This window comes from Mustela erminea, chromosome 6 (genome assembly GCF_009829155.1).
Source record: "Mustela erminea isolate mMusErm1 chromosome 6, mMusErm1.Pri, whole genome shotgun sequence".
Lineage (NCBI taxonomy): Eukaryota > Metazoa > Chordata > Mammalia > Carnivora > Mustelidae > Mustela > Mustela erminea.
The window spans coordinates 48,184,570-48,205,843 of record NC_045619.1 but is presented as its reverse complement, the minus strand read 5'-3'; the positions used below and the strand labels follow the sequence as shown (position 1 = coordinate 48,205,843).

Genomic DNA, 21,274 nt, shown 5'->3' with positions numbered 1-21,274 from the left:
TAAAAAGACCTGTGGTTGCCCAGGGATGGAGAAAATAAGGATGAAAAGTGGAACTGGGTGGTGAGTGAAACTACTCTGTATGAGATTATAATGTGGATACCTGTTGTACATTTGTCAAAACCCGTAGAATATACAACACCAATGCCTGGGTGGATCAGTTGTTTAAGCATCTGCCTTCCACTCAGGTCATGATCCCAGGACCCTGGGATTGAGTCCCACATCAGGATCCTAGCTCAGTAGGGAGCCTTTTTCTCCCTCTGCCTGCTGCTCCTCCATCTTGTGCTCTCTCTCTGACAAATAAATAAAATCTTAAAAAAAAAAAAAAAGAATATACTGCACCAAGAGTGAGCTCTTTAATATAAACTGGGGACTTCAGGATGATCATGGCAGGTCAGTGTTGGTCATTGATTGCTGTAGCAGATGTACTCTTCTGGTACTAGATATTCCTAATAAGGGTGAAGTTACACGTGGAGTCAGAAAGCACTGGGAACTCTGTACTTTCCACTCAGTTTTGCTGTGAACCTAAAACTGCTTGAAAAAATTGTCTCTTTTATTGTATTATTTATTTATTTTAGAGAGCAAGTCCACATGTGAGCTGGGGGAGTAGCAAAGAAAGGATGAGGAGAGGGAAGGGGAAAGAATTTCAAGCAAATTCCTTCCGCATGCCAAGGATGTAGCCTGACATGGGACTTCATCTCACAACCCTGAGGTCATGACCTGAACCAAAACCAAGAGTTGGCTCCTTAATTATCTGAGCCAGTAAGGCGCCTGTTAAAAAAACTCTGTTTTTTTTAAAAAAAGGAAAAGGAGGTGCGCCTGGCTGGCTCTGTTGGAAAAGCATGCAACTCTTGATCTTGGTATCTTGAGTTCTAGCCCCACGTTGGGTGTAGAGATTACATTAAAAATTAGTAAATAAACTAAAAAAAAAAAAGGACTTCAAATAACTATTGCATTTAAGAATGATTGAAATAATAGCCAATATTTTCTGAGCATTTAATACTATTTTCAATAATAATATTCAATAATATTTCAATAATAATACTAATTCAATAATCTGAATTGCTCTATTATAAAAGCAGTAGCTTCATTAAATAACAAAAGCAATAATAATCACTTAGTGAATTACTGGAGTTAGGATTCCAATAGAAAATGTAATAATGAGAAGTACAGATAACACTGTTATTAAACATTGCCCTTAAGATAAGAGTGCCATTACTTTGTGAATGCTTTTTGAATGGAGAGAAAAATTGCATGGTAGCAATTCCTCATCTTCTGAATGATAGAGCTCCTGTTTCCTAGTTCCCTTTGGTAAGATAAGGAAGTACTTACTTTGGTAAGATAAGGAAGTACTACTATTCGTGACCTTTGAGAAGGGTTTCCTTTACCCTGTGTCCTTAAACTTTCTGATAAACAGTTTTATGTGTGTTTCTGGAGAGACCATCCCCACTTTTTTCTTTTTTTTTTTTTTTTAAAGATTTTATTTATTTATTTGACAGAGAGAGATCACAAGTAGGCAGAGAGGCAGAGAAAGAAGGGGAAGCAGGCTCCCTGCTGAGCAGAGAGCCTGATGTGGGACTCGATCCCAGGACACTGAGATCATGACCTGAGCCAAAGGCAGCGGCCCAATCCACTGAGCCACCCAGGCGCCCCCTATACCCACTTTTCATTAGATTTTCACATGTGCTTCAACTGAAAAAGGTTAAAAACTACTGTTTTAGAACAAGGAGGGATTTTAGTTAAGTTTTGTTTAGAAATGACAATGTTTTAGTACCAATCTTTTTTTTTTTTTTCCTTCTTTTAAGAGATAGAGTGCTCACCCGTGGGTTTGAGGGGGGATTAAAGGGGAGGGGTGAAGTGAGAGGAGAGAGAGAGAGTCCCAAGTAGGCGCCACATGCAGCCTGGAGCCCGGCTTAGGGGTTTGATCCCAAGTCCATGACCCAAGCTGAAATGAAGAGTCAGAGGCCCAACCGACTTGAGTCCACCTGGCATCCCTCAGTACCAATCTTAAAATTTTTTTCTTGATTTGTTATACAGTATTAAGTTTTCTGTCATAATTTGAAGATATTTTTAATTTTCATTGCCATGCTATTCATGTTATGATTTTGTCAGGTATAGGTTAGAATTAGCTTATCTTCTGAGTAGGTATATAGGATGAAAAAAATACACCCATGGCTGTTAATGTTGAATCTGAACTCTAGAGTATATTAAAACTTTTACATAAATACTCAAATAAGCATACCTTACTTCAAAGGCTGTTTCTGGTGGGAATGTTATATTTCATTCAATTAAAAAAGGCAATAGATAGGCAGGAACAATTTATAATACAGTGTATATGTGTATATTTATACATGTATATATTTAGTTTTAGCACCATGCAGTTGAAGAACACAAAGTTATGACTTAGAATGAAAGAGAATCTCTTGTTTTTACGACAGGTGAACATACTGAGTAAAATAGTGAGCCGAGCAACACCTGGACTTCAGAAGTTCTCAAAAACAGCCAGTATGCTCTGGCTTCTTCAACAGGAGATGGTCACGTGGAGGCTGCTGGCTTCTCTGTATAGGTAAAACTCTGTAGGACTGACTCAGTAACATAAACACACAGTAACCAAAAGACAAAAGTGAAAGTAGTATGTGTTTGGAAATAGGTTCTGCTGTTTTTGATATTTATCATTTTGAATGCCTTGTCATTAGATCATTGTTGGGACTGAGTTAGGAGGGAAGAGGGAATACTAGGTCATAAAGCCGGTAGCTCCCAAGAATATATATATAATGGTTTAAGGAAAGTGCTGAAAATACTTGAGTACTTAGGAGAGGATAGATAAGAAAAAGAACTGAAAAACAGACTTTATGTCAAGTATCAGTTTGAAAGAAGTTAACCATGTTTTCCTGCTCTCAGATTCTTGCTCTCAGAAGACTTTTGGCTCTCATTCTGTTGCTTTTTCATCATGATGAGAAAATCTTGAGAGGAAATCAGATTATTTAATTTTTGCCATATGAAAATATTATATTAAAAAGTTAGGTGTGTGTGCATTAGTAGGTAGCCAAGAAAGTCTTTTTGCACTGTGTATTTTTAGAATCAGTTTTGTTCAGGTCTCAATATCAGATCCAGAAGATATTTATTGCTTGTAACTTTGTTTTTAAAGAATGATTAAGTTTGACTGGAAACTCATTCATTTATGCTGACTAGAATACAAGTTTGTATAAATATGTAGTTTAAGAGGTGATTTCATATATAAATTAAGGCTTTTAATTTTGTGTTATTTTCCCTCAGAGACAGAGTACAGTCTGCATTAGAAGAGGAAAATACATTTGCAGTTACTGTAAGCTTAATTTTTTCCTCTATAAATATTTAAAACTTAAAATGGTTTTTAGTAATAGATTTTTATTTTTGACCATCTTGAGTTTCTTCATTTTAAAAATTTTACAAGTAAAGGGGCACCCCGGTGGCTCAGTCGGTTGAGCCTCTGTCTTCAGCTCAGGTCATGCTCTCAGGGGCCTGGGATCAAGCCCCGGGTCGGACTCCGCTTGGCGGGGAGCCTGCTTTCTCCTCTCGCTCTGCCTGCCTCTCTGCCTACTTGTGATCTCTCTGTCAAATAAATAAATAAAATCTTCAAAAAAAATCTTTTTTCCAAGTAAAGATAATCTCATAAAATGTTTAAATATCAATTTATATTATAGAGTAAAATGTAAAATTTTATCTCTCTTACTCTTAAGTCTTTCTGCTACCGCTTTTCTGTGTATCCTTATATGTATATACATTCACATAGTTTTTGGTTTTGGTTTTGGTTTTGTTTTTAAGATTTTATTTATTTGACAGAAACAGTGAGAGAGCACAAACAGGAGGAGTGGGAGAAGGAGAAGTAGGCTTCCCACTAAGCAGGGAGCCTGAAGCAGGGCTCCATCCCAGGACCCTGGGATCATGACCTAAGCTGAAGGCAGATGATTAACGATTGAGCCACCCAGGTGCCCCCACATAGTTGCTGTTTTTTTTTCAAATGTATAGTATGATTTCTGTTATATATTATAGTGATTTTCCTTTTTATTCATCAATATTCGTATTTTTTTATGTCAGTTCATGTAGATTTAGCTTATTTTTTCATAATATGCTAGAGTATAAGTGAACCATAATTTTTTCAGACATTCTGATGAACATATTTAGGTTGTTTCCAGTATTTCTGCTATACCAGTCAATAATGCCATGAATATTCTTCAATTTATCTGTATATTCCAAAATTTTCTACATTTCTAGACGTGAATTGTTGGGTCAAAGTTTGATAGAGATTGTCATATTGCCTTCCCAATGGAATATGTTGATGGTGGGTGAAAATGTTTAGTATCAGTCATTTGATGTTGCCAATTGGAGAAAAAGTGTGTTATTTTAATATGCATATCATTGATCATTAGGAAGGTGGAGTGTTCTTCATTCTTAAGCATTAATATTCTTTTTTTTTTTTTAAAGATTTTATTTATTTATTTAACAGACAGAGATCACAAGTAGGCAGAGAGGCAGGTGGGGGGGGCAGGAAGCAGGCTCCCTGCTGAGCAGAGAGCCCGAAGCAGGAAGCAGGGGTCGATCCCAGAACTCTGAGATCATGACCTGAGCCGAAGGCAGTGACTTAACCTACTGAGCCACCCAGGTGCCCCTTAAGCATTAATATTCTTATACTAAATTGTATATTCAATCCTTTACTTATTTTCCAGTTATTATTTCCTCGTGTATGTTAAAGATAGTCTTCTGTTACTTGTCTTTCAACTTTAAGGAGTCTTTGTCAGGCAGATATTTCCCTTTTTTGTGTTCACATCTGTCAGGTTTTCCTTTGTCATTGATTATTTTGTGTCTTGTTAAGTAAGGCCTTTCCTACCTATTTTTAAAGTAATTCTCCAGGGCCACCTCGGTGGCTCAGTGGGCTAAAGCCTCTGCCTTCCACTCAGGTCATGATCTCAGGGGCCTGGGATTGAGCCCCACATCAGGCTCTCCAGTCAGCATGGAGCCTGCTTCCTCTTCTGTCTTTGCCTGCCTCTCTGCCTACTTGTGATCTCTGTCAAATAAATAAATAAGATCTTTAAAAAATAAATAAGTAAATAAAATAAAATATTCTCCAGTGTTTTCTTCTAAACCCAAATCTCATTTTCTTCATAAAAAGGTCTTGGAATTCACCTAGACTAATTTTGTCTCTGAAGTAAGAAAGAGATTTAACTTTTTTCAGATGGATATCCATTTAGTCCCAGCACCACTTATCAAACAAATGTATTTATCATATTTATACATATATCTTCTTTCTCTTTTATTGATTGATTTATTTGAAAACCAGTATTATACAGCTGAGTCTCTAATTCAGAAGTTTTGGTATTTGGCAAGATAAGTCTCCTTCATTTAAAAATACATTTTTGCGGGGCGCCTGGGTGGCTCAGTGGGTTAAGCCGCTGCCTTCGGCTCAGGTCATGATCCCAGGGTCCTGGGATTGAGCCCCGCATCGGGCTCTCTGCTCAGCAGGGAGCCTGCTTCCTCCCCCTCTCTCTGCCTGCCTCTCTGCCTGCTTGTCATCTCTCTCTGTCAAATAAATAAATAAAAAGTTAAAAAAAAAATACATTTTTGCACACTTTTTTCCAAATGAACTTTGCAATTTTTATTTTTTTGAAAGTCCTATTGGGATATTTATTGAAGTGGCTATTCAATTTGTAAATTTGGGGTGAAGTGACATCTTTACATGTTGAATCTGCATATGATCATATCATATCTTTCCCATTATTTACATCTTTTTAACATACAATGTATTATTGGTTTCAGAGGTACAGGTGTGTGATTCATCAGACTTATATAATATCCAGTGCTCATTATATATCATTTCCTCTCCTAAATGTCCATCACCCAGTTACCCTATCCCTCCACCCCCTCTATTTATTTAGATTTTTTTTTTAAAGATTTTATTTATTTCTTTGACAGAGACAGATCACAAGTAGGCAGAGAGAGAGGGGGAAGCACGCTCCCTGCTGAGCAGAGAGCCCTATGTGGGGCTTGATCCTAGGACCCTGAGATCATGACCTGAGCCGAAGGCAGAGGCTTTAACCCACTGAGCCACCCAGGTGCCCCTCAGATGTGTTTTAGCCTCCATGAATATCTGCTTTAATTTATTAATGTAGTGGCATTAATGTAGTTGCATTTTCCTTATGTTGAGTTATCTTCAAGTAGGATAAACTCTGTTATGATATATTCTTAAATAGACTTCTAAATTTTTTAGCTAATATTTTATTGAGAACTTTTGCAAATGTATTTTCTTTTTTTGTTACTTATCCAGTTTTGGTGTCTGAATTATGTTCCTCTCCAGAACAAGATCATATATCTCCCATCATTGTTCCATACTCTATTTAAAGAACATGGAAACTACTTGTTCTTTAAAGATGGGATAAAAATATGCCTTTAAAATCATAAAGACCAGGTAGTCTTTGGGGGTTTAATTGCTTTTTATTTTCTGATTATATGTTTGAAGCAACTATAAATAAATTAAAAGTGAAAATAAATACACATTTTTATAGTAAATGATTTCAGTCATACATGTCTGTTAATCTGCTCTTCACCTAAAATACTTCTAACATCTTTTCAGTCTTTTAATTTATTCATTCCACAAACACTGTTTAATTCTAACCAAGTGACATGCACATATGGGAAGATTGATTATCATATACTTAGGTATTATAGAACTTACTAGTTTTTTGGTGGTTTTTTTTTTTTTTAAGAATTTATTTATTTATTTATTTGACAGAGATCACAAGTAGGCAGAGAGGCTGGCAGAAAGAGACGGAGAAGCAGGCTCCCCACTGAGCAGAGAGCCCAATGCGGGACTCAATCCCAGGACCCCGGGATCATGACCTGAGCCAAAGGCAGAGGCTTTAACCCACTGAGCCACCCAGGCGCCCCTGAACTTACTAGTTTTAATAGTTTTCCATTGATTGTTTTATTTTTCTATCTACAAATAGTGATGACTGACTTTGATGTTTTTTCCATACTTATTAATACTTAGTTCTTTTTCTGGTTTTATATATTAGCTAGATCTTTCAAAGTAAAGTTGAATAATTACAGAAATTATTTTCATCTTCTCGATTTTATTTTTTTTGTTTGTTTTAAAGATTTTATTTATTCGAGAGAGAGAGCAAGCAGGGGAGGGGGGAATAGGAAGAGGGATAAGCAGACTCCCCACTCAGCATGTAGCCCAATGTGGGGCTCTATCCCAGGACCCTGAGATCATGACCTGAGCTGAAGTCAGATGCCCACCCAGCTGAGCCTCCCAGGTGTCCTTATCTTCTCGATTTTGAAGGAATATCTCTTTATAGTTACTTTGCTATAGGTTTCAACAAGATAGTCTATTATATTGGCAAAATATTCTATTTCTAATTTATAAAGTTATTTTTTATCAAGTGACATTTGGCATCTATCAAGGTATTCATGTTGCTTTTTCCTTTTTTTACCCCCAAAATAAGATGGATTAATTAATAGATTTGACCCGTGCATCTACTGATCACAAACGTTTTGATACACTGCTTAATATTACTTGCTAATATCTGTGTGAAGTTGTCTTTTAAAGTCAGTCTTAAGACCCTTGGATTGTGGGGCACCTGGGTAGCTCAGTGGATTAAAGCCTCTGCCTGCAGCTCGGGTCATGATCCCAGGGTCCTGGGATCGAGCCCCGCATTGGGCTCTCTGCTCACCAGGGAGCCTGCTTCCTCCTCTCTCTCTGCCTGCTTCTCTGCCTACTTGTGATCTCTGTCTGTCAAATAAATACAATCTTTAAAAAAAAAAAAAAAAAAAGACCCTTAGATTGTTAAGTTTTATTACCTATCAACTTCTGCTATGTAAGATGAAAAAAAGATGAAAAGAATTTAAAGTTTTTAAATGTTTACTTTCTGATATGTCACATGACTACCTACTGCCCTTTATTAAGATTTTTTTGTGTTTCATTTGTTCTGTGTTTTATTTTTCCCCACAACATCATCTCTGGGGAAGTAACGTTTTAAAATTTGAAGTGTAGCCAGAGAATTAAAGTATCAAGTAAGAGCAGCTGCAAATTGATCTAGCAGTTTGAGATTTACTTAGGAAAAATTTTCAAACATGAATACACAGATTTGTTGTATGGTTAAATGTTTATGCATAATTAAATATAATTATGTCAGATTCACTTTTCCCTTTGTTTTAAAATAATATTCCTAGAACATCATCTTTTTTTTTCCTCTCCTTCAAATAATTTTTTAATAGGCTCTTAATGCCAGTGAGAAAGTGGTGGTGGAAGCATTATTTCAGAGAGATTCACTTGTCCGACAAAGTCAGGTATGACTAAAATTTTGAAATACTTTTTTATGAAACATGGAGAAAAACTAAATGACATACAAAGAACTGAAGATTTTTAAGTTTAAAACATTAACTTTTTTTTCTTTTTGATCTTCTACTTGTAATTAAAAGGCGTTAAGAACCTTGTTCTTCAATTTTTGAATAATAGCCCTAGTATTTGCAGGAATAGCCTTTTAAGAATTGTATTATTCCTGTAGAAAGTATCTTTCTTTTGCCATATTTGTATATCTTAAAAAAGTAAAAAGTAGTTGGAAAAATTGTTAGTTGGTATTTTTTTTAAATAGAAACCTTTTTTAAATTAAGGATGGAAGTACCACTTCAAATAAAACACTGACAGGTTTTATAGTTAATACTTCTTCTTTTTTTTTTTTTTTTTTCCTTTCCTAGCTTGTGGTGGATTGGCTAGAGAGTATTGCCAAAGATGAGATCGGAGATTTTTCTGATAATATTGAATTTTATGCAAAATCAGTGTATTGGTAAGTTACTAACCATTTATTCTTAAAGTCACTCAACATTGGCTTTTATTTATCTTTCAGCACATATTCAGTTCTTATTGCTTATTCAGCCTGTCAACAAAACAGATTAAAAACTCTGCCTTTATGGTGTCATAATCATTTAACAGCTTTAGACCACAAATACGTAGCCTGTTGGAAATCAGAGCTTTGAAAAAAAGTGTCAGAGTTAATAGAGGATGACAGTGGGTGCAAGTTTAAATAGAAGAGGTCATCAGGGCAGGCCTCTCTAAGAATGTAGCAGGTAGTGAGTGAGAGGAGGCAAAACACAAACATCTGGGGGATAAGCGTTCTTAGCAGGAACAGAAACTGCAAAGATCAGAAAACAGAAAGTATTTACACAAGGAGGCCAATGTGAACACAGCAAAGAAAAGTATGGTAGGAAATGAGATTGAAGAGGGTCAAATACTATAGGATCTTTATAGGCTGGCCAGGGTAAAGCTATGGGACTTTATTCTAAATGTGATAGAAAACCTTGAGAACAGAATAATGACATGTCTAATATATATTTTCAAACAGTTACCTGGCTATATTTTCTTAATAATTGTAATTCGATCATCAAAAAGATACTTCAGCTATGTTTACAGCTACTTGTGATTTTTTAAAAAAAAAAAACTTTGGTCACTGCATCCTTTAATACTTCTAAATTATTTTAGGATCTTGAAGCCAAGAAGCATCCCTAGGTTAAAGGGACAGTTGATTTTAAGACTTGAAAAAGTTCAAATTGTGTTTCAGTTCAGTAACATTATGCCTGTTACAAAGTCTGCAAGTCCATCATTATATCTTTGCTTAACTAGGAGATTAGTGCTATTCAGTGTTTGTTAAAAATTAAATCTTGAGAGGTTGTGATTTTTCCAGGAAAAAAATCTTTTTTTTTTTTTTTAAAGATTTTATTTATTTATTCGACAGACAGAGATCACAAGAAGGCCAAGAGGCAGGCAGAGAGTGGGGGGAAGCAGGCTCCCTGCTGAGCAGAGAGCTGGACTCGGGGCTTGATCCCAGGACCCTGAGATCATGACCCCAGCCGAAGGCAGAGGGTTAACTGACTGAGCCACCCAGGCGCCCTAGAATTTTCATTTAAAACTTAAAAATTTTAGGTAAAATGTTCTGTTAAGGTTTTTGCACAATTTTTTATGGTTAGTCTCCTTTTCTTACTGATCAGTGGAACAGAATATAGAACCCAGAAACAGACCTACGCTTCGATGGTCAGTTGGTATTCAATAAAGGCATTAAAGCAGTCCAGTGGGGGGTATTGAATGTCTTTTCAACACACCATGCATAAAAAAATGGATACTGCTACAAAAAAAAAGGTCAGCCTTGACACCTCCCTCACACCATACCCAACATTTAATTCAAGGTGGATCACAAAAGCTAAAAACCACACAGCTTTTAGAGGAGAACATCTTTGTGACTTGGGGATAGACAAGAGTTTCTTAGGTCGTGGGAAGCAATAATCAGGGAAGATTGATTGGACTTCATCAATGAAAAACCTCATTAGAGACATCATCAAGAAAATGAAAGAGAGCAAGCCATATACTGGAAGAAACATGTAAGGCTTGTAGCTGATAGAGAACTACAACTCAATAAAAAGATAATGCAGGGATACCTGGGTGGCTCAGTGGGTTAAAGCCTCTGCCTTGGGCTCAGCTCATGATCCCAGGGTCCTGGGATGGAGCCCCACATCCTGCTCTCTGCTCAGCAGGGAGCCTGCTTCCCTTCCTGTTTCTCTGCCTGCCTCTCTGCTTGCTTGTGATCTCTGTCTGTGAAATGAATAAATAAAATCTTTAAAAAAAAAAAAAAAGAAAAAGATAATGCAGTAAAAAAGGGCAAAGATTTGACAGATACTTCACAGAAACAGACAGATGAATGGCCTATAAAGACATGGAAACATATTCTGCATCATTAGTCATCTAAGCTCAAATGCCTCTTTCTATTTAGCATTTTTGCATGTATTTCTGAGTTTGTACTCTCTTTTTCTTACTTTGACTTGATTTTATTTTCTTAAATAGACCTACTAAAATTTCTCCTGTAAGAACTTTTATACTTTTTCTTATAGGGAAAACACCCTGCATACCCTGAAACAGCGGCAGCTACCTTCTTACATAGGAAGTGTCCGTCCCCTTGTCACTGAATTGGTAAGTTTCTTTGAAATGAAAGTTGTCTTCAAGGATCCATGATTGTTTTTTATTTTATTAATTCATTTATTATTTTTATTTTTTAAAAGAGTTATTTATTTATTTATTTGAGAGAGAGAAGGGAGAGGGTCAGAGGGAGAAGCAGACTCCCTGCTCAGCAGGGAACCCAATGTAGTACTCAGTCCAGGGACTCCAGGATCATGACCTGAGCCAAAGGTAGTCGCCTAACCAACTGAACCACCCAGGTGCCCCCTGTAATTGTTTTCTAAAGTCTGAGAATTTTTATTCACACAGATCCTAGTTTTGGTTTCCCAAAAGTTTGCATTATACCATTTAACTCTAAAGCTACTCAGTTGCATTTGAATTTGACCAAATGTATTTGAGCATATCTGTGGCCCATGAATTGTAAATTGTAGAAGAAGGTTCAGAAAGTGATTTCCCAGCTTTAAAAATAAATTAATTTTGGTCTTACAGTAAGGTTTGACCCTTCAACTGTAAGGTGATGACTTATGAAAGCTCTTATAGGGAGACTGGGTGGCTGAACTGAGTTGAGTGTCTGCCTTCAGTTCAGGTTGTGGTCCTGGGATCCTGGGACTGAGCTCCACGTCGGGTTCCCTGCTCAGTGGCAAACCTGCTTCTGTTCACCTACCTCCCTGCTGCTTGTGCTCTCTTGCTATCTCTTGCTGTCTGTCTCTAGCAAATAAATAGATAAAACCTAAAAAAAAGGGGGGGGGAGCGCCTAGGTGGTTCAGTGGTCATGATCTTGGGGTCCTGGGATTGAGCCCTGTGTCAGGCTCTCTGCTCAGCGGGGAGCCTGCTTCTCCCTTCTTTCCCTCTCTCTGCCTGCCTCTCTGCCTACTTGTGATCTCTGTCAAATAAATAAATAAAATCTTTAAAAAAAAAAAAAAAAGGAAAGAAGAAAGCTCTTACATATAAAAAGCAGGGGGAAGAAAGCTTGACGTTAGAAAGGTCATTCCAGGATATGAGTAATAGGAATAACAGTACAATTGAAGAGAACAGGAGTCTAATTCCTGTAGAAATAAAGGAACAGAGCTTTGTGACAGGTGGAGACACGTGCACTAAATATTTATAATGAAAAGTGGGAGAAATAAGTAACAACTGGAAAAATTGATAGAATTTCATTGGGTACCAAAGTGATGTTGATGAAAATTGTTTTGGAAACTACTAGAAGAACTTGCAATAATCATAGCTAAATTACTCTGTAGCAAGCAACTAAAAATCATTTAATCTTAACATCTGAAAAGTGGTGATTTCCTTCTTGGCAGAAAGAGACTGTGTTCGAAAACTGAATGATTGTATTGGTCTGCAGAATATTTGTGAAAGAGCTATTTTCCTTATTATAAACTTTATTTTCTGAATCAATATTCATATTACTGTATACTTAGTAGCATTTGAAATGAGTCACATTAAAATAGTTTTTCAGTTAAAATTCATCATGAAGATCACATGTGCTATTTACTGCAAAAGTGAGGACAATATGTTATCCCAAATGTTTAAAGGCACATTTTGTTCTATTTATGAAAAATAGTAGGTGGGAATAACTGTTTTAGGTGGATTTTATTTACTAGAAATCTGTTCTTAAAACTTTTTTTATTGGACACTGGTGTGTTTTATATGATCTTAGTTCCATAGTGGGTTCTCTTCTCAGTATGATCTCAAAGTACTAGCTAAGCATTTTCAAGTTACAGAATGTACTGTCGACTCCCTTAGTTTTCCTCTGGCTCATTCTCCATCTAGGCCTCATTCTGTTTTGTTTTTAAGTTTTTTTGTTTGTTTGTTTTTTGTTTTTTTTTTTTTTAGTTTTGACAGAGAGAGACACAGCGAGAGAGGGAACACAAGCAGGGGGAGTGGGAAAGGGAGAAGCAGGCTTCTCAGTTCCAGGACCCTGGGTTCATGATGTCAGCCAAAGGCAGAGGCTTAACGACTGAGCCACCCAGGTGTCCTCAATTCCGTTTAGAATTAACTTGGTTGTGTAATTGCTACAACAGGGTACAGCTCGTGTCAGCTGGAATGATAAGTAGCATTTTTAGAATTGTCTGGCTAGGCTGCCGTAGTAGTGTTACTGCCTTGCCTGACTAGACCTGTACCTTTGTGGGCCAACAGAGTTTGTTCTGAATGGGCAGCAGATAGTTGTGTGTCTCTCTGGAATACCTGTGATATTTTCACTCCTTTTGTTACTTAACTAAATTGTAAATAAAGTTATTTCAGTATATAAACTCAGGAGATTTATCATCTCTTGGTGATACTCAAAATATATGTAGGTACAAAGAATTTATCATTGATTTTTTTGGGGGGGGCGTATAGGACCCTGATGCTCCTATTAGACAGAAAATGCCCCTTGATGATCTGGATAGAGAAGATGAAGTCCGATTACTCAAGTATCTTTTCACTTTAATCCGTGCTGGAATGACAGAAGAGGTAAGTCATACATCCTGCTGCTTCAGTTTCAAAGTCATAGACTCTTCAAGTTGGAAGGGATCTTTGTGACCACCTAGTTTGTCTCCTCGATGCAATTATCTCTTCCACAGTATTTCCCTGGGATCATGACCTGTGCCGAAGGCAGAGGCTTTAACCCACTGAGCCATCCAGGTGCCCCCCCTTATCTTGTATTTAAAATATGCAAGTCAATAGTTTTGATACATTGCATTATTTATTTTTTTCACTGTAGTAAAGTATAACGCAATTTGTCATTTTATTTTTTAGAGATTTTATTTATTTGACAGAGAGAGGTACAGTGAGAGAGGGAACACAAGCAGGGGAAGTGGGAGAGGGAGAAGCAAGCTCCTCACAGAGCAGGGAGCCCGATGCAGGGCTCGATCCCAGGACCCCAGGATCTTGACCTGAGCCAAATGCAGATGCTTAACGACTGAGCCACGCACATGCCCTAAAATTTGTCCTTTTAACCATTTTTTAGTGTACATTTCAGTGCCATTAATTGCATTTACAATTTTATGAAACCATTACATCTTCCCTCAGCCCTTGGTAACTTCTGATCTACTTCTGTCTCTATGAATTTGCCTATTCTAGCTATTTCATGTGAGTGGAATCATGCAATATTTGTTCTTTTGTATCTGATTTATTTTATCCTTCCTTTTTTAGATAGCATATCAAAACATTTTTCCATGTTACTACATAGCATTTATAATTTTTAATAGCCACACATCCAGAATGATGTTTGGGGGAGGGTATTCTATAACTGGTTATATTAATTGGGTTCTCTAGCTTCAAGTGATAGAAACCCAACTCAGGTTATTTACAAGGGAGGAATTGGTTTGTAGAACAGGGAAGTATAGGGGGTTATATTTGGTTTTAAGCAGGATCCGGGGACTCACTAGGATACCATCTCTTTCCCAGGCTCTTGGCTCTGTCCCTCTCTGTGTGGCTTCATTCTCAAGAAGCCTCATGTCACTGATGGCCAGCAGCCCTAGGCTTACATCCTTTTGTCAGTTAGCATTTCCAGCAGAAGGAGTATGTCTTCTTCCCAGAATCTCTAGCAAGAGCCCTGGGAGTGATTCTTGTTAGGTCACATCCCTAATCCTAGAGTTCAGAGGTGGAATCATAGGATCTTACCTAAACCATATGAACTAAATGGGAAAGAGACAGTTCCTAAAGAGATGATGCTATCTATCTCACTGGTATGTTTAGCTGATTAGTCTAAGTTCATCTGTTTGGTCACAGTTAACATAAATATCAGTGGGCTGAATGAGCACTAGGGCCTTGTCATTATAGAGACTGGTTTTCATAATACTTTTGCTTAGATCAGTGGTCATATCAATCTCTTAAGCCCCATTTGTCTCTAGTGGAACTAAATCCTTGTAGGCACCGTGGGAGCCAATTAGTAAGCCCAAAACCAAAAGGATTATTAGGGAAAGAAAGAAAGGTGGAGACCACAGAAGAGACATGCTTGCTGGTGGCAGAGTGAAATGCCAGTACTAGTTGCCTACATTGTCCTTTGAAATAATTGTGCTTTAAATTATCTAATCCTGAAGTATATTGCTTATACTTTTATTTATTCATTCATTCATTCATTTTTAAAGATTTTATTTATTTGACACAGAAAGAATACAAGCAGGGGGAGCAGCTGGCAGAGGGAGAGGGGGAGAGGGAAGCAGTCTCCCACTAAGCAAGGAGCCCGACATGGGGCTCGATCCTAGGACCCTGGGATCTCAACCTGAACCAAAGGCAGTCACTTAACCAACTGAGACACCCAGACACCCAGATTTTATTTACTTATTTGAGAGAGAGAGAAGCAGGCTCCTGGCTGAGCATGGAGCCCGATGTGGGACTTGATCTCAGTACCCTGAGATCTTGACCTGAGCCAAAGGCAGATAGATGCCTAACTGACTGAACCACCCAGGCGCCCCTGCTTATACTTTTCTTTAAGTCACAAATGCTTTTAACTCTGGTTATATGACTGACTGCCCCTTTTTGTTTCTGAAGGCACAACGACTCTGTAAACGTTGTGGTCAAGCATGGAGAGCTGCAACACTTGAAGGCTGGAAACTCTACCATGACCCTAATGTGAATGGAGGTATTTTAGTAGATTTGATTCTCAGAATGAGATGATATATTTAGCTTAAATGCCAGTCTTTATGAAGCATAGCTTTTGTTTTTAGAAATTGTTGAAATAGGAGTTCTCTATTTTAAACTGTAAATTTTTATTTCTTTTACTGTTTTATAGGAACAGAATTAGAACCTGTTGAAGGGAATCCATATAGAATCATTTGGAAAATAAGTTGTTGGAGAATGGCAGAAGATGTAAGATATAAGAAAACCTTTATTGATACTGATTTTTAATTAATTGCAAGCCTGCTGATGGTGCTGTGAAACATTTAGAGTGGTAGAACACTAAGGTTTCTGTTTCCAAAAAAAAAATTTTTTTTTTTAAAGTAGGCGCCATACCCAGTTGTGGGCTCGAATTCACAACCCTGAGATTGAGTTGCATGCTCTACTAACTGAGCCAAGAAGTTTTCAGAAAACTTCTGATCACATTGCCTGAGCCAGGCAGGGGCTCATTTTCAAAAAAAAACTTCTGATCAAATTGACGAATGGGTTGGGAGGTTTAACTGTTATCCAGAATTATTCAGACACTAAGTACTAAGAATTAAATACTGATAAAAAGTAAAAATAGAAAGACTGTATCAAATGAATTCAGAGAATAAGCATTTGGGCTAAATCTGGCTTCCCAGGGAAGAGAATTGAATTGCAGTTTAAAAAGTTATTAGGATTTGAGTTGTTGGATATGAAAAGAAGTGGAAGGAATTCTTGGTAGGTTATGTAAGTTGGAAAACCTAACGGAAGGTGGTAGGTCTAGGGCTATCAGGTTGGAGCAGAGGGCTCATAAAAGGAAATAGAGTCAGTTCTGTTACCATACCATATGACCTGTGCTTTCCTAAAAAAAAAAAAATCACTGCAGCATGCAAAATTTTGCAGAAAACCCACAGGCCTTTTGGGGAAAATAGAGTTTCGAGCACAGTACTCAAAAACCACCGGCAACACATCAAAAGATAAAATCTTAAGACCCTGTTAAACAGGAAATACACAAATGTTACAGTAAATATGGCATTTTACCTTGAAAAAACACTGAAGTTTACTTGTGCATTTGAGTGTCAGGGCGTTGCAGCTTGTGAGTTACTGTGAGGTGTAGAAGGAGGTTAGCTGAAATTAAAATGAAAATTGTAACTCTTGATATGGATGGAGTTAGCTTATAATATACCTAATGAAGTGAGGTGGCAGGTAGATGTTTGAGATATGTTAGTTTTGTGTATTTATAACTGGCTCCATTCAGCTCGGTTGGTTTTCTGCATTCACCTAGTGTTTCTTGTAGATGAAATTTGTGTTATGAGAAATTGCATTACGTTTAAGTTGTTCCTTGATAGATCAGTTGCACTGGAACAAATTCACATTTTCAAAACCAGGGTTGGAACAGAACTAATGGAAAAGATGATTGAAAAAGTTAAATTAAGAACAGGCATTGGGGGCGCCTGGGTGGCTCAGTGGGTTAAGCCTCTGCCTTTGGCTCAGGTCATGATCTCAGGGTCCTGGGATTGAGCCCCACATCAGACTCTGCTTGGCAGAGAGCCTGCTTCCTCCTCTCTCTCTGCCTGCCTCTCTGCCTACTTGTGATCTCTATCAAATAAATAAATAAAATCTTTAAAAAAAAAAAAAAGAACAGGCATTGGTGGTCCTCAAGTGTTTCTCTAAAGAAGGAGTATATATCATTGATAGTAGTGAACCATCAAAACTTTGAGAGCACATGGTAACAGTGCTTTAATGAGATTAACATGATAGTGAAAAAAAAATAGGCTTAAAAATTGAATGGACCAAAGGCTGAGAAACTAGTTAGGAGCCTGTTGGAATTATTTAGACACTAAGTATTAAGGGCCTGTCCTAGGATAATATTGATAGTGGAAAGGAAGGAACAAGAGTGGTTAAAAGGGTGATTGGAAACAAAGGCAGAAGAGGATTCAGGTAAACAGTGAGAGTCTTTGAAGTCTTATTTAGATGATAAGAAAACAGGAAGTGCCATCAATAGAATCTGATAGTAAAATGAACTAATTTGATAAACATAATTAGTCCTGCTTAGGAATTAAATGCAGACTGATAAAAGACAGGTCCCAGGTGCCTTGTTTTGATGTTCTGTAAGTATCAAGTAGTATTAGGCATTTAGGAGCTTCCTAGAGGAAAACAGCTACTCCAGATCTATCTGGAATAAAATTTAACTATGATAAGTAATCAAAGCATCTGTTAGAGTTGGATCTTTCATCCTATATTTGAAATTGAGATGATTGATTTTTCCTGAAGATTTCAGCACTGCCTATATCAGCAAACCAAGGAGTCCTTTTCTTTTTTTTTATCTAAGATTTTATTTATTTATTTGAGAGAGAGAGTGAGCGAGCATAAGAGGGGGAAGATCAGAGGGAGAAGCAAACCCCATGCTGAGCAGGAAGCTAATGCAGGACTCAATCTCAAGGATCATAACCTAAGCTGAAGGCAGTCACTCAACCAACTGAGCCACCCTGGCGCCCCAAAGGAGTCCTTACTGCCCCACTAGATCTTTAACTAAAGTTTAGAAACTATCAAGTGAATAAATAAGGCCATTTAGAAGACTTATAAAATTCCAGATTATGAAAAAATGTACATCCTTAGAAAAACCGTATTTCACATTTATACTCCTTGTATTTCAGGAGCTTTTTAATAGATACGAGAGGGCAATTTATGCAGCTTTAAGTGGAAATCTCAAGCAGGTATGTAATCTACTTTAATTCATTTTTCCCCTGTGGATCAAAATCAGATACATATTCTAATATTCATATATAATAAATTTTATAAGCTTAAGCTATTTTCTAAGAGTAGCAGTGACAGCAAAATCATGAAATAGAATAGTGACTTGAGTTGCTTAATTTCATGTATGCCATACACCAAATGATGTTTTAATAAATGGAACCAGACTTTAATTTCTAAGAATTATAAATTTAATTCCAATATACATGTATATATTTTTACAAAACACATTTATTGGTGACTTATAGTGCCCCTCAGTTTATACAGAAGTGTACCACTGAGGCATAGTGACTGTTGGGATTGTTCTATGTTTGTGTATGTGTGTTTCTTACAAACCCCACCACCCCCTGCATTTTATAGCTATTTGTGTGTGTTGTAATAACTAGTTGAAACACCATCTTACATCCAACATGGAAAATTGATGCCATTGTGAACTGAGTATGGAAGAAATCTTAATAGTTAAAACTTTTTAAAAGATTGGTATGAGTTGGGTAATGGGCTGTTTGGTATGTATATTACAATCCACTATGTTTTATGTCATTAAAATGACTTTATAGTCCATATCAATGGAAGTCACTGCTCTCCCCACCCCTTGTTGACTATATATGTGTTTCTGGTTTGGTATGGGGAAAAAGCTGCTTCCCGTCTGTGACACCTGGGAAGACACAGTGTGGGCCTACTTTCGGGTGATGGTGGACAGTTTGGTAGAACAGGAGATCCGGACATCGGTAGTGAATCTGGATGAAACTGAAGAACTCCCTAGGGAGTATTTGGAAGCAAAGTGAGTTTGTTCTTTTGTTTTTTGTCTTGGTGATTTGCAGTATGCTCTGTAAAGTTTTATTTTGTAGCCCTTATTCATATTACTAATATTGTTTTATCCTTTCCTATTTTCTTTTTAAAGCTGGACCTTAGAAAAGGTATTTGAAGAACTTCAAGCTACTGATAAAAAGGTAAATATTAGTAAGAACATTTTAGGATAACTAGAATAGGAAACAATGTTATGCTGTTGTGCCACGTATCTGAAAAGCAAAAAAATAACCTGAAACTGTTATATTTTCTCCTTTTCCTTATCTCTTATCTAAATGAGAGACATTTTTTTTTTTTAAGATTTTATTTATTTATTTGACAGACAGAGATCACAAGTAAGCAGAGAGGCCGGCAGAGAGAGAAGAGGAAGCTCCCTTGCTGAGCAGAGAGCCTGAAGTGGGGCTTGATCCCAGGACCCTGGGACCATGACCTGAGCTGAAGGCAGAGGCTTTAACCCACTGAGCCACCCAGGCACCCCTAATTTATCTCTTTTTGAAAAAGGAAAATGTTAATGGAAAATGAACAAGACATTTCCTAGATCTTAAAATAATCTAATATTTTTAGGTAATATTCTCATAAATAATTTTAAATAACTGAAGTATGTAGCAAAATAATCCAAAGGTATAAATAAAATCTATATAGTATAAAAACTATAAAGTAACTTCCTCCCAACCATTTTATGGTTATTCTCATTCCCCAGAGATGATAAAATGTATAGCTATATAGTCTTCTATATCTTTCTCCTTCTCCATAATCTTACAAATATGTGTAAATAATGTAGTTAATTCCGAGATATGATTTTGATTTTTCTTGGTTTTTTTTTTGCATCATATTACTTGCATTACTCTCCAACTTGGGAGGAGTGTTTTGTCTTTATTTATTAACTTTTTGAGAGCGAGATTTCATGGAGGGGTAGGGGCAGAGGGAGAAAGAGAATCTTTTTTTTTTTTAAGATTTTATTTATTTATTTGACAGAGAGATCACAAGTAGTCAGAGAGGCAGGCAGAGTGAGAGGGGAAAGCAGACTCCCCGCCGAGCAGAGAGCCCGATGTGGGGCTCGATCCCAGGACCCTTAGATCATGACCTGAGCCGAAGGCAGAGCCTTAACCCACTAAGCCACCCAGGTGCCCCGGGAAAGAGAATCTTAAGTAGGTTCTATGCCCAGCGCAGAGCCCAAGCGTGGAGCCAGACACAGGGCTCAGTTTCATAACATTGAGATCGTGACCTGAGCTGAAATCAGGAGTCAGATACTTAACTGAGCCACCCAGACACCCCAACTGTTTGTTTTTTGTTTTTTGTTTTTTTCTTTTAATGATACTTTCTCCAAGTTAGGGGATATAGATTTAGGGTAACCTGACCTATTCTTTTTAATCATTCCTCTTTTGATGTATTTAGGTTGTTTCTAGCAGTGCAGTGAACATTGTTATATACATATATGCTTATCTACTAGTCCTATTTTAGGGTAAGTGTCCTAAAAGCAGGGTTGCTGAAATAAAGAGTAGATATATATTAAATTAATTACCTGGTTGTAGCATTTAATTCATACTCCCATAAGTAATTTATTAATGCAGCCATCTGCCTGCATTCTCACCAGTCCCAGATGTCACACTTTGAATTTTTTGCTAATGTATCAGATTAGGTGGGAAATAGGAACTTGCTGTTCTGCTCTTACTTCCCTGTCTATTCATAAGGCTGAGCAAGTTTTCCTGTGTTTATTGACCATGTGTGAATTTCCTATTCACATCTTTTACCTGTTTTTCTGTTGAGTTTTATCTTTTCCTTTTTACTATGTATAACTGTATAGTAAAGAAATTAATACTTCTTCTGTCAAGTATTTCTTACCAGTCTGTTATTTTGTGGAGATTCCAGCTAATTAAAAATAAAACAAGTAAAGGAATAGATATACATATTAGAATTAGGAATTATATTTACATATTAGAATTAGGAATTAGATATATGTATTAGAAAGAGGGGAATATTTACATATGATGAAAGTATAAATCTAGAAACTCAATTTACTAGAAATTCAGTTACTAGGATTCATAGAAGAAGGAAATTTTTAAGTACCTAAATTCAATACAAAGTTACCCCCCAAAATCATAGCCTGTCTGTATTTTTCACAACTAATTAGAAAAGGATTTGGTGCTCCCCCCAAAAAAAGTCCCATTAAAT

At 37.0% G+C, this 21,274-nt stretch overlaps 1 protein-coding gene across 6 annotated transcripts in view; it reads left to right on the top strand.

Annotated features, from left to right (window-relative positions):
- NUP107 (nucleoporin 107) overlaps positions 1 to 21,274 on the top strand; it is a 45,646-nt gene that overhangs the window by 11,630 nt on the left and 12,742 nt on the right. For 5 of the 6 annotated variants that reach the window (XM_032347084.1, XM_032347082.1, XM_032347083.1 and 2 more), the window contains 11 exons: positions 2,436 to 2,563; positions 3,274 to 3,322; positions 8,251 to 8,322; positions 8,731 to 8,819; positions 10,912 to 10,990; positions 13,316 to 13,429; positions 15,452 to 15,542; positions 15,693 to 15,769; positions 18,199 to 18,258; positions 18,931 to 19,076; positions 19,197 to 19,245. In XM_032347084.1, coding sequence (XP_032202975.1) covers positions 2,436 to 2,563; positions 3,274 to 3,322; positions 8,251 to 8,322; positions 8,731 to 8,819; positions 10,912 to 10,990; positions 13,316 to 13,429; positions 15,452 to 15,542; positions 15,693 to 15,769; positions 18,199 to 18,258; positions 18,931 to 19,076; positions 19,197 to 19,245 — 954 coding nt within the window. The remainder of the gene's footprint in view (positions 1 to 2,435; positions 2,564 to 3,273; positions 3,323 to 8,250; positions 8,323 to 8,730; positions 8,820 to 10,911; positions 10,991 to 13,315; positions 13,430 to 15,451; positions 15,543 to 15,692; positions 15,770 to 18,198; positions 18,259 to 18,930; positions 19,077 to 19,196; positions 19,246 to 21,274) is intronic. The other variant, XM_032347085.1, reaches the window with a different exon arrangement.